The sequence below is a fragment of the Columba livia genome, chromosome Z, assembly GCF_036013475.1.
Source record: "Columba livia isolate bColLiv1 breed racing homer chromosome Z, bColLiv1.pat.W.v2, whole genome shotgun sequence".
Classification (NCBI taxonomy): domain Eukaryota; kingdom Metazoa; phylum Chordata; class Aves; order Columbiformes; family Columbidae; genus Columba; species Columba livia.
The window spans coordinates 43648418-43660206 of record NC_088642.1 but is presented as its reverse complement, the minus strand read 5'-3'; the positions used below and the strand labels follow the sequence as shown (position 1 = coordinate 43660206).

Below are 11789 nucleotides of genomic sequence, written 5' to 3'. Positions count from 1 at the left end.
GGACTGGTAACTTTTTACTGTTTCATACTACTAAGTGTGCCAAAGAGATAAAAATTCAAAACCCTGTTAGAAATTGAATATTGCTTGGGCTTAAGGGATGTGTTTGGGCCCAGGAAAGAGGAGGCTTGCTTATTATTTCATTGGGTTTTACTCTCTATGCTTTCAAGCTGAGTTTTTACTTTCATTCTACTTGTCTCTTTATTCCTATGTGTAAGACAATATATAGGAGATATAAAAGTGAGCTCAGCAGTTCTCAGGGAAACTGAGAGCTTTCTGAGCAATGTCCTCACCACTGGCATGACTTTTTTTCCCACAAAAACCAGCAGATTGTGCTGAAATGCTGAAAGCCTATCTCTGAACATATTTAGCAAGGCCTTGCTGAGTCCCATGAGGGTGGGATTTCTTGTTTGTATTACTGAAAATGACATTTTTTTATTGTTTGAAAGTCCACTATGGGTTTTTCTCATGGAGCTGCATCATTGTCTCAGACAAGACTAAGCAGCATCGTTCTTTGGCAACAAAGTCATAAAGCCATATATGGTGTCAGCTGCGAAGTGTTTGCTCATGTCACAATGGGAGATGGGCTCCATGGCAGTGTGACCATCTGCTGTGCTGCTATGAGATCATGGTAAGGTAAAATCCAGCTGCAATGATAAATGGTTATTTACCTGAGTGAATAAGGTGTCTGATCGCATTCCTAGCCAAATTGTCATCTTCAGTACCTGTAGAGGATTTAAACTCTGAAGCGCTCCTGCAACCTCTTTTTTAACTTTTGAGTTTTCTGATTATCTGACGCATTGGGAAGTTAACACATCATATGCTCTGGGCTTGCTGAGAGACTCAAAACATTGTAAACCTTACGAAACCAGTCTGTTGGCTGTCTGAAATGGCATTTGCAGCAGGCTCATTGCATTGGAAGTGAATGTGAGGAGTTGCCCTAGTGAGGACAGTGATAACATGATGAACACTTACAGCAGCCCAGTTTGTTTCATTATGGCTTGAGGCAGTTAAAGGGTCTTTTGGGTCTTTGTGAAGTTAAGTGGGGGTGGTGTCTATTCTGCAACCTCTACAACAGGCATGGCAAGCTGCCTCCTGGCACTATGCCTCATCATCCAACAACCTGCCAGGGTCTGGCCCTGCACTTATTAGTCTTTGGAGAGCTGGACCTCTTTTCACCCCCAATGCCCCTGCACCACAGGAGTAATTTCCAGAGCATTTTGGCTGTGGTCCCACATGTGTCTCCTCCTGGGAAAAACTCCTGGACTGCGCTCCTAGTTCAGGGAGTTATTCAAGCCCAGGCTTTGTTTGCTATTAGATGAAGCTACCTAAGTTGCCAGTCATGAGTGGTGTTCCCCAGGGCTCAGTATAGGGGCCAATTCTGTTTAGTATCTTTATCAGCAATCTGGGTGAGGGAATCGAGTGCACCCTCCATCAGTTAGCAGGCGACATCAAGCTGCATGGGAGTGTTGATCTGCTGGAGGGTAGGAAGGCTCTACATATGGATCTGGACAGGTTGGATCAATGGGCTGATGCAAATTGTATGAGGTTTAACAAGGCCAAGTGCCAGGTCCTGCACTTGGGTCACAACAACCCCAGGCAGCGCTACAGGCTCAGCAAAGAGCAGCTGGAAAGCTGCCTGACAGAAAGGGACCCAGAGGTGTTGATTGACAGCTGGCTGAACATGAGCCAGCAGTGTGCCCAGGTGGCCAAGAAGGTCAAGAGCATCCTGGCTTTTATCAGAAACAGTGTGGCCAGCAGGACTGGGGAAGTGATGGTCCTCCTGTAGTTGGCACTGGTGAGGCTACATCTTGAATCCTGTGTTCAGTTTTGGGCCCCTCCCTAGAAGAAAGACATTGAGGTGCTGGAGAGAGTTCAGAGAAGGGCAACAAGGCTGGTGAAGGGTCTAGAGAACAAGTCTTATGAGGAGTGGCTGAGGGAACTGGGGCTGTTTAACCTGGAATAAAGAAGGCTGAGGGGAGACCTTATTGATCCTTGCAACTAACTATCTGAAATGAGGTTGTAGCATGGAGGGTGTTAGCCTCTTCTCCCAAGTAGCAAGTGATAGAATGAAAGGAAATGGCCTCAGGTTGCACCAGGAAAGGTTTAGATTGGATATTAGGAAAAAATTGTTCACAGAAAGGATTGTGAAGCACTGGAACAGGCTGCCCAGGGAAGTGGTGGAGTCACCATCCGTGGAGGTGTTTAAAAGATGTATAGATGAGCTTCTTAGGGACATGGTCTAGTGCCAGAGTTAGGTTAATGGTTTGACTCAGTGATCTTATTGGTCTCTTCCAGCCAAAATAATTCTATGAAATACCTTTAATTAGGTTTATTCTTCTGATGAGGCAAAGGTAGGCCATTAAAGCAGTTACGGGAAATATCCTGGCATGGTGGAAAAGGCAAAACTAGTTTTCATGTGGTTTTATAAGTAACACCAATCATGCCTTCTAATGAGGTAAAGTTGTAGATATTTGGGTTTTGTATTCAGCTTGTCTGGCTTGTCAGAAGCGAGATAAATGCAGGTATCAAAGATGTCATCCAGTAGAGACAGCTTTTGTCTGTCAAACCCTCTCAGTTTGCTGTTTTAAAACTTTAAACTATTTTATGAGCTTGCACACTTTTAGGATATATCCATTGGTTACGTATGCCACCAGATAATTACAGGACATTCTACTAGTGAAACTTATCTTCACATCCCTTCTGTTATGATTGCATGTTACCTAAAAGTCAATTTTTGCAAATTACATAAAAATCATGCTCTGACTTCACTTTGAAACAGTGAAAGCATCTGATACACTGTGCTTTGTTTACATTCATTTTTAACATCTAGTGTTTCTGTAGTCCCAGGCTAACTGGCACTACCACTGTTCTGTTGTAAATATAGGCTATCATCCGTTCATGCCCAAGGCCTTTATTTCTTCTGTAGTTATTACTCTTAGACACAAAAGATGAAAAAACAAACAAAGAAACAAAAAATCACTTAATATTCGTAGTTTCATTTGTGCCATTCAGAATTCTAGCTGCATTTTCTTTATACATATTTGTCAGCACAACTGTGAAAAACTTTAGTGTAACAAGAAAATACTTGGGGGTAGATAACACTGAATTTTAAGCACATAGGTAGACATTAAATGGGACTATATCTCCTCTTGAACTGCTAATAGTGGCTTCATATAAGTTATTATGGACAGGAAATTCCATGAGTTATTGTATGTGAAAGCTGGTTTCTGGGTCTACATTTATGTGTACAATCCATTCATGAGCGAGTGAAAATTGAAACCCAAAATGTGCCACAGACATTCAAAATGATGGTCCTACATATTCTCTCTCTGTGGTTCCTACCTGGGAACATTTCTGTCTAATCTTAAGAAAGCTCTAGAAGGAATAAATATTATTCTTTACAGATTATTTGACATTAAACCAAATCATACAGACTCAGCATAACAAGCAGGCATCTGCGTCTAGAAGGCTCACATCCTAGATCAAACCATCAGGAGGCAGTCTTCAGAAAAGTAGTGGACTGACTTGTGCCCTGCTGTGATATGACTAGAGAAGGAGAGAAACAACTTGGAGGAAGGTATTAAATGAAGAGCCTCTTGCAGACTCCCCCACCACTCTTTTCCTATGGAGAAGTTTGCTTTATGGTCCTGGTTAAGATGGCCACTGTGAAGAGGTGAGGTCTGGTCTGCTGACTGGCTGCTCTCAGAGCAGTTTCTGCTTTTTAACCAGGGATGATCAAAAGTAAAATACACTCACTTCACAGAAGCTGCCCCATTCAACTGAATTTCCTGACTGCTGTGTTAAAATTCTCACTTTGAAAAATTCTTGTCTGTAATGTAGCGGGGTGGGGGGGGGGGCTTTGCTCTCAGTGTGCCACAACCTTCAGAATATGAGTCCAGGCTGGGTCCAGCCCAAGGCCCAGACCTCCTTCTTCAAGGGCAAGAGTTGCAGTCATCTGATATCGTGCAAAAGATGAGTGCACCTCAAACACCAAGGGTCTTGCTCACACAATGACTAAACAGCCTCGATCATGGATGACTGAAGATGCTTGTCATTGCCAGTGGCTCTTAAGTAAACCCAGCCACCATTTAGAGAGGGAGCATTTTTAAGTGGAACAGGCTTTGTTTCCCTTTGCGGAACTTCAGCATCTTCTCATTTGGTGGACACCTATAAAGTCAGGCATGTAAAATCTCAGCAAAGCACTGCTCAAATGAGATGGCCATATCACACTCACATTGTCTGTCAGCCAAACAGGGACCGTTTTTACATTTCTGTCTCTGGTTTTGAGAGAGAGGTTATGTAAGGGTGACGCGGCATGTTACTGATGCATGGTTGACACGGGAGCTTCTGAAGACCCCTTAAGGTGAAGGGAAATGGTCAAAAGAAGTCTGAATCAACCTGAGAGTGGCCACCTTAGCACCCGAGCCAGGATTTAACACTTTTTCCCCCCTCTTGTCTTCTTCCAACTTATTTCTGAAAGATAAAGATGAAGGCACAGACATCTGTCCTGTAGCTGAGTGGCCCATGTTGAGGAGCTGTGTTTCTCATTCCCTGAGGTTTATCAGGCTGAATGTGGCTGAGACATATGGTATTGCTGCTCCTGCATTTTCTGTAAAATTCATAGCTTTCAAAAAAATGGTAGAACTCATGACATACAAAAATTTGAGTGTGAGGGTTGTATTCAAGAAGCACAATCTGATACGGTTATAGTGTACTTGTAGATTTGAGCATATAATATATAACACTTTTCCACATAAATGCAACTCCTAATACATGTGCTGAAAATACACATGATGCAGAACTTGTTAACTGTGGAAATAACCATCTTTCTGTAATCCAAGCAGGTAGCAAGAGGCATAGAACAGCAGAGGAAAATGCACAACAGCAATTACACTTGATTTTATTGAAATATTACGAAAAAAGCCACAAGCACCAGAACAACTTCCAGTAGTGTAAGGAAGAAAGAGACAGAAGAATATGGACCTCTGAGCATTCCCAGCAAATGTGTTATGTTTTCATCTTCTGGACAATAGGGAATTATTATCTGTGTCAAGATGCATCTGTAAAGCTAAAAAGAAAACTCCTTCTGAATCACATATGGATGATGCGAACCCACAAAGCAACCATCTCTGCTAACTCAGGAAAATAATTTTAAGAGAAAATGCCATCAAACACAGGCAGGAACAGAACTTGTAGACCTCATCCAACTTCTGACAAAGCATTTGGTTTTGCTGTGGTATCTTCAATGGAGTCCCCCAACCTCCCACACCAGATACAGCAGCTCCAAAAAGAAAGTCTGTCAGCTACCACCATTCAGGCTGTGTGGCGGGGCTATCGCGTTCGAAGAGAAGTGGATGAAATGAACAAAGCTGCTGCCAGGATTCAGGCAACTTATCAAGGCTATAGGGTGCGGCAGGAATTGCCCTTGGGGTTTTATGATTGTCTTAGGTATAAAAAGGCTGTGCTAAATCAGAAGGAGAAATCAGAAAAAAGGGCAATGGCTCTCCCTCTTGTCATGGAGCGCTGTGTGTATTGGGATAAGGGCTCTCAGACAGCAAATGTTCCCACTGAAAATGAGAAGCTGAGAGGTCATTGCAGAGATAGGCATGAACCAGGTGCTTCTGCCATTCCCGGAGCAGCTGTCTTCAAAACAGAATTTTCTCTCACACCCTGCAAAATCTTGACCCTTACTAATAATTTGCTTATCCCTGAAGTCTTCCAAGCCTTGACATCTGAACAGCAAGTCTATGATGCTGCAGATAAAATTCGAGCTGCAGGGAGTGTTTACCAAAGCAGAGATGGGCTTGATAAAATGAAAAGGCAAGCTGAGAAAATAGCAGAGCTGAGCCAGATCTTTGTTTATAGGTATCAACTCAAACTAAGCAGTTGTGAAAATTATCATATTTCAGAGCTAGCTAGTGCCACCAAGATGCAGGAATTGACCACAGACCTCCAAGATACAGTGCCACAAGCTGAGCAAGACCTCACTGTGAAGCTGGAACTGAAAAAGGAAAACAAAGAGTCTAATGCAGAGGGCAATGCAACATCGATTAGAAATATTAATGTGCATACAGTGGTCCGGAGCCTGTGCACATCAAAAAGGTCCATCTCCCTACTTGTCTCCAGTCCTAATGGAGCAGTGGAAGGCTTTTACAGCGATATGGGCAGCGGGAAGTTGCATGGACTCTATACTGTGAGAAAGCACAGGAACTCAAAGCTGTCTCAAGTCTGCATTCACATAAATGTGGTGGAAATGGGGAAGACGACAGACAGGAATTCATCCTGGTAGGAAGGCACCAAGGAAACCAAGGACTGGAATGACTCTCGTTCTGCAAAAATTTGTCTCTGTACTTGCAGAGCCTGATCATCACTGAAACAACTGTCTGTGTGCAGCTTGAATGTGAGTTCAGTTCTGGCAGCTTCTGTCAAGGGTTCCTGTCAGCCCTCTCCCACCTTGGTGTGCTAAGTGGCTGCTTGTTCCCTAGCTGACACAAAGACCGCTCTTTCCTTACCCACGGTGTGAAAGAGGTTAAACCTCTCAAAATGTAATTGCTGCCACAAACAGGTCCATGCACAAGTGCAAAACTCTTACATGTTATCTAGCCTCAATGAACACCATGCAGAGTTCCAGCTACAAATGTATCATTCAAAGCATGAATTTTCAAAACTACAAACGTTATGCCGGGCTCCCAAATAAAGCTCACACAGCCCGTAATCTACATTCATTGTAGCCCAAACGAATCCGACGGACCAATAACATGCACAGACCACCACACAGCAGGTACCTGGGTCATTCCCGCGATGCTGCCTGCACTGCCCGGGTGCTGCCAGGAAGCGGTGCTGAAACAGCGCGGGAGAGCGGGGAGGAACAGCCACAGCAAGGACTGTAAAGGGAAAAGGCAAGGGGAAGGTGAAAGGACATTCTGTTGGAAAAAAAGAAGGAGGAGGAAAGTGGTGGCTCTGCTGGGACATCGCGGGAGAGATGAAGGACAGAGGGATGCGGTGCAGCTGCCCATGGGGAAAGGGTGCATGGAGGAGGAGGAAGGGATGAAGGGCAAACAGAAGGGAGGGAGAGACTGAGACTTATGCTTACTGGGGACTGAGCAAGCCAAGAAGAGTGACAGCAGAAAGGTGCCTGGCAGGTACAGGGAGGTGGAGGAAGGAAGAGAGGCTTCAGGGTTTCGGGCAGGTAGAAGTGCCTGGTGCTGCAAAAGTTGCTGGTGAGCTGTGCTATAAACATCCCTTGCCCAGAGAAGAAGCATGTTTTAGGAAGCTGCTTTTGGGGGGAGTTGTCTGCTGACAGCAAGGACTGAGAGCAGAGAGGATCAAAGGGGAAGCATCAGGGCAAGGATGAGGCTCCAAGAGTGCTGCCTTTCTGCGGTGGTGAGAATGGTACAGAAACACACAGGCACAGAGTTCTTATTAGCAATGAGAGCAGAGCCAGGCAGAGCTGGGCCAGGCTGAGCTCACTTCTATTAACAGTTCTCAGTTTCTAGGTTTACAGATATGGGCCTGGACGATTTTTAAAAAAATGTTATCCCAAACACACCACACTGATGTTGTGACTGTTTTCAATCACATTCCCATGCATATCTTGTGGGTGGCATTCCGATCCACTCATTCACACGCCCAGGCCCAACATTCACACATTATACATGTGGGGGTGGTTTTCCGACCCGAGATATCATTCTCACTGGCCTGGGCTATCACTCCTTACACTCATGAAAAACATACTTCTGTATAACCTGTCCATAACCCATGCCTCTCTTTTCTCCTTCCTGCAGCTAACAACCCTGACAGTGCTGCAAACCCCTCTCCATCTCTTGGTTCTTGATACCAGGCCTCTCAATTCTGGTTCACAGCATTTCCTACCCACGTCCTTCCACCCCACCACCCTTGTACCCTCAGTCCAAGTTCCTCAGGGTCACCAGCTGGCACTGCCACCTCTCCCTGGAAAATGCATTTTCCATGCTTGGCTGTGTGATGCCTTTGGGTAACATGGTTTGCCACTCTCTATCATAACCTCAAATTTTCAGTTGCTCTTAATATTAACCATGTGTGCTCAAAATGATGGATTTGTACCTCTAGGTGGATTTCTCCCTCCTTTTTTATTTTTTCTTTTTTTTTCCCCAGGAAGTTTGAACTTCCCATAGACTGAGACCCAGTTCCAGTCTTGCTTGTTCTCAGGCAGCTTTCTATGCTTTGCAGCCTGGAATTGCAGCCTCACATCAGTTACAAATCCCATGAAACCTGTGGAAAAGAAAAGGCAGGCTCTCAACAGAGAAGATTCAAGTTTTACCCAAGAATTCATTTGCTACATCAGGGTGGATGTTTCCCATGTTTCATTGGCTGGTTGGTAAAATGGACTACTGATGTATACCTCCCTTCCCAAAATGGTGAAGAGCATGTCTGAATAAAGACTTGTAAACAGAAAGCATAATCAGCAAGCAAACAGAATTTATTTCTCCAATACATTCCTCTGTTTGCCAGATAATGCTGGAACCCAGAGACCAGGCAAGCTAGATGTCATAGTCTAGCCCCAGCTGACCTGAGCCAGCAAATAAAACCACCTGCTGCACACTTACCCCTCCCCCTATCCGAGGTGGGATGGGGAGGAAAATCAGGAAAGAAAAGGCAAAACTTGTGGGTTGGAATATTAACAGTTCAAGGAAAAATACCCAAATAAACAATAACAATAATAATGAAAGAATACATAAAGTGATGGATACACAGAACAACTTTACCACGTGGCAATCCTGATGCTGCAGCTCACCTCCTCCGAAGCAGCAAGTGGAGCACAAGTTTTTCTCCAGTCTGTGACACAATGTTGTCTAACAGAGCAGTGTCTGCATGCAATCTCAGGCAGTAATTATGATCAGAGGTGTCAATGGGCAAAGGCTGGGGCTTGCAGTCATGAGGCTGTGGTTCAGCAAAGATGATGGATGATGCGTGAGGGTGCCGAGCCCTGTACAGGACCAGAAACAGGCTGGAAGGCACAGGGTAGTCTGCATAGCACATTTTTAGAGGGTAGCATTGTTGCATAAAAATTTGCATCTTGTGTTTAGTTCATACTCACCTTTATGGCATGTTGTGCCACTATCTGTCTGCACCACTCCAGCCAAATGTCTGCTGTTCTCTTGATGCCAGCGTTAAAAACAGACTCTTAACTGTGTGCCTCCACAAGTCATGTGCTGATGCCTGGTCTGGATCTAATGGGTTAACCGAGCAGTCTGGTAGTGGTAGCAGCTGATAAGAAGACATTTCATTCAAGACCATCTCTTTGATAGAGCTCTTGGTTTTGAGTTGCTTTCTGCAGCTGGGATGAGGAAAGGTGCACGGGAAACCACCTGTTCCTCCAGCCCTGCCAGGTGAGCCCTGGCAGGGCCAAGATGCTGATGAGGGCCCTTGCAGATCTCCTGTGTGTAGTACAGTAGCAGAAAAGGCAAAACCATGGAGCTGCTACCAGTGGCCTGAGAGCTGCAAATGAGGCAGGCTGCAAGTCCACAGCAGCACAGATAAGGTGGCAGGACACTACAAGAATGTTATTTGTAGCAGCAACCTGACTTTGAACATCTTTTACATTACAGGAACCTGAATAATCTGACAAGGTTACGACTGTCAGTTATAAATCTTCTTTGAGGACCTTTGATAAGGCAAATCTGAATCACATATCTTATGACTGTACCAAAATCTAGGCCACTGCAAGAATTGGGCCCAGCTGTTGCTGAAAGAAAAGGCTTCCTATAAAAGTCAGCAAGCAATTACGTTCCTTTAGGATACAAGTGTGTATCAGTGGATGAAGACAAACTCTGAGGATGTGCAAATAGCCATGAATGGTTTTGTTTGCAACAAATGTGTGGGATTACTGGGCCAGTACAGAGTCAGAAAGAATATCCAGAGAGAATAAATCAAAGCGGAAGAGTTTTGGGTCTTGGTGCAAACTCAAAGACTTTTGCACTATTCTTGATTGAACTTGAAAATTTTGGGGAAAACCTCCTCTTTGTTAGAGATGGCAAAGTGACTTTCATTTGGGAAGAAAATTAAGAAGATCCTGAGATCTCATGGTAGAGGATTGTCAGTGGGACAAGAAAAAATGAGCCGATGTTGCTTTTGATTTAAGCAAGAAAACAAGCCCAGTCAGCATGGGTTTATGAAAGGCAGGTCCTGCTTGACCCGCCTGATCTCGTTCTATGACAGTCTGACCCTTTTGGTGGATGAGGGAAAGGCTTTGAATGCTGTGTACCTCGACCTCAGCAAAGCCTTTGACGCTCTTTCCCACAGCATTCTCCTGGAGAAACTAGCAGCTTATAACTTGTGTGGCATACTCTTCCCTGAGTAAAGAACTGGCTGGATGACTGGGCCCAAAGTGTTGTGGCAAATGGAGCCAAACCCATTGGGCCAGAAGTGGTGTTCCCCAGGGCTCAGTATTTGGGCCAGTTCTGTTTAATATCTTTATCAATGATCTGGGTGAGGGTATCGAGTGCACCCTCCGTCAGTTTGCAGATGACACCAAGTTAAGTGGGAGTGTTGATCTGCTGGAGGGCAGGAAGGCTCTACATATGGATCTGGACAGGCTGGATCAATGGGCTGATGCAAATTGTATGAGGTTCAACAAGGCCAAGTGCCAGGTCCTGCACTTGGGTCACAACAACCCCAGGCAGCGCTACAGGCTCAGTGAAGAGCAGCTGGAAAGCTGCCTGGCAGAAAGGGACCCAGAGGTGTTGATTGACAGCTGGCTGAACATGAGCCAGCAGTGTGCCCAGGTGGCCAAGAAGGTCAAGAGCATCCCGGCTTTTATCAGAAATAGTGTGGCCAGCAGGACTGGGGAAGTACTCGGTACTGGTGAGGCTGCACCTTGAATCCTGTGTTCAGTTTTGGGCCCCTCTCTATAAGAAAGATATTGAGGTGCTGGAGAGAGTTCAGAGAAGGGCAACAAGGCTGGTGAAGGGTCTAGAGAACAAGTCTTATGAGGAGTGGCTGAGGGAACGGGGTCTCTTTAGCTTGGAGAAAAGGAGGCTAAGGGGAGACCTTATTGATCCTTGCAACTAACTATCTGAAAGGAGGTTGTAGCATGGAGAGTATTGGTCTCTTTGCCCAAGTAGCAAGTGATAGGATGAAAAGAAATGGTCTCAGGTTGTGCCAGGGGACGTTTAGATTGGATATTAGGAAAAAGTTGTTCACAGAAAGGATTGTGAAGCACTGGAACAGGCTGCCCAGGGAAGTGGTGGAGTCACCATCCGTGGAGGTGTTTAAAAGATGTATAGATGAGCTTCTTAGGGACATGGTCTAGTGCCAGAGTTAGGTTAATGGTTTGACTCAGTGATCTTGTGGGTCTCTTCCAGCCAAAATAGATCTATGACTCCATTTCTGGCAGCTTCTGAAAGGAGCCCTGCCCAAGCTGTCACTGTGGGGGAGTGATATCTACAGAGGAACTGGCTAAATAACCAAAGGCCCCATTGCTCTCATTGCTAAACATAAAGCTCTGGGGCAACATGTTCTGTTAAGCTATGCCAGTAGTTAGTACTGGGCAAGCATTTCTGTGCTATTTTCTGTGATGATTTGAGTATGAGTGATAAGATATAATTTTAGAAATCAGCCCTTTTTACCTGCTTACATCTTACTGTTTCATTCCTCCCAAAATCTACCGTATAGTGCTAAAACATCAAGTGTAGTGTGAAAACTGATTGAATTTACTTAGGTCTGTAGGGAGGCTGCCTCCTTTATTAAAGCAGCCAATACAGCTGGAGCAAACAGATAACCTTTCAGGCATTTGATCCATCTTTGGGTCT

General features: G+C 44.8%; 1 protein-coding gene across 7 annotated transcripts; it reads left to right on the top strand.

Moving 5' to 3' along the window:
* Window positions 1-574: 574 nt before the first annotated feature.
* LOC110355732 (uncharacterized) lies at window positions 575-8510 on the top strand. Of its 7 annotated transcripts, none has more exons than XR_010468880.1 (3): window positions 575-628; window positions 4842-6781; window positions 8209-8510. XR_010468880.1 is itself a non-coding variant. In XM_021281691.2 (3 exons), the coding sequence occupies exon 3, from the start codon at window positions 5162-5164 to the stop codon at window positions 6287-6289; it is 1128 nt and encodes a 375-aa protein (XP_021137366.2). In that variant the 5' UTR covers window positions 580-628; window positions 3405-3577; window positions 4845-5161; the 3' UTR covers window positions 6290-8079. The 7 variants fall into 7 exon arrangements, 4 of the variants coding, with proteins under 4 accessions (XP_064901684.1, XP_021137366.2, XP_064901685.1 ...); XR_010468881.1 differs by having other exon boundaries at window positions 4842-6400; window positions 8134-8505; XR_010468882.1 differs by having other exon boundaries at window positions 4842-6400; window positions 8209-8501.
* The last annotated feature ends 3279 nt before the right edge of the window (window positions 8511-11789 follow it).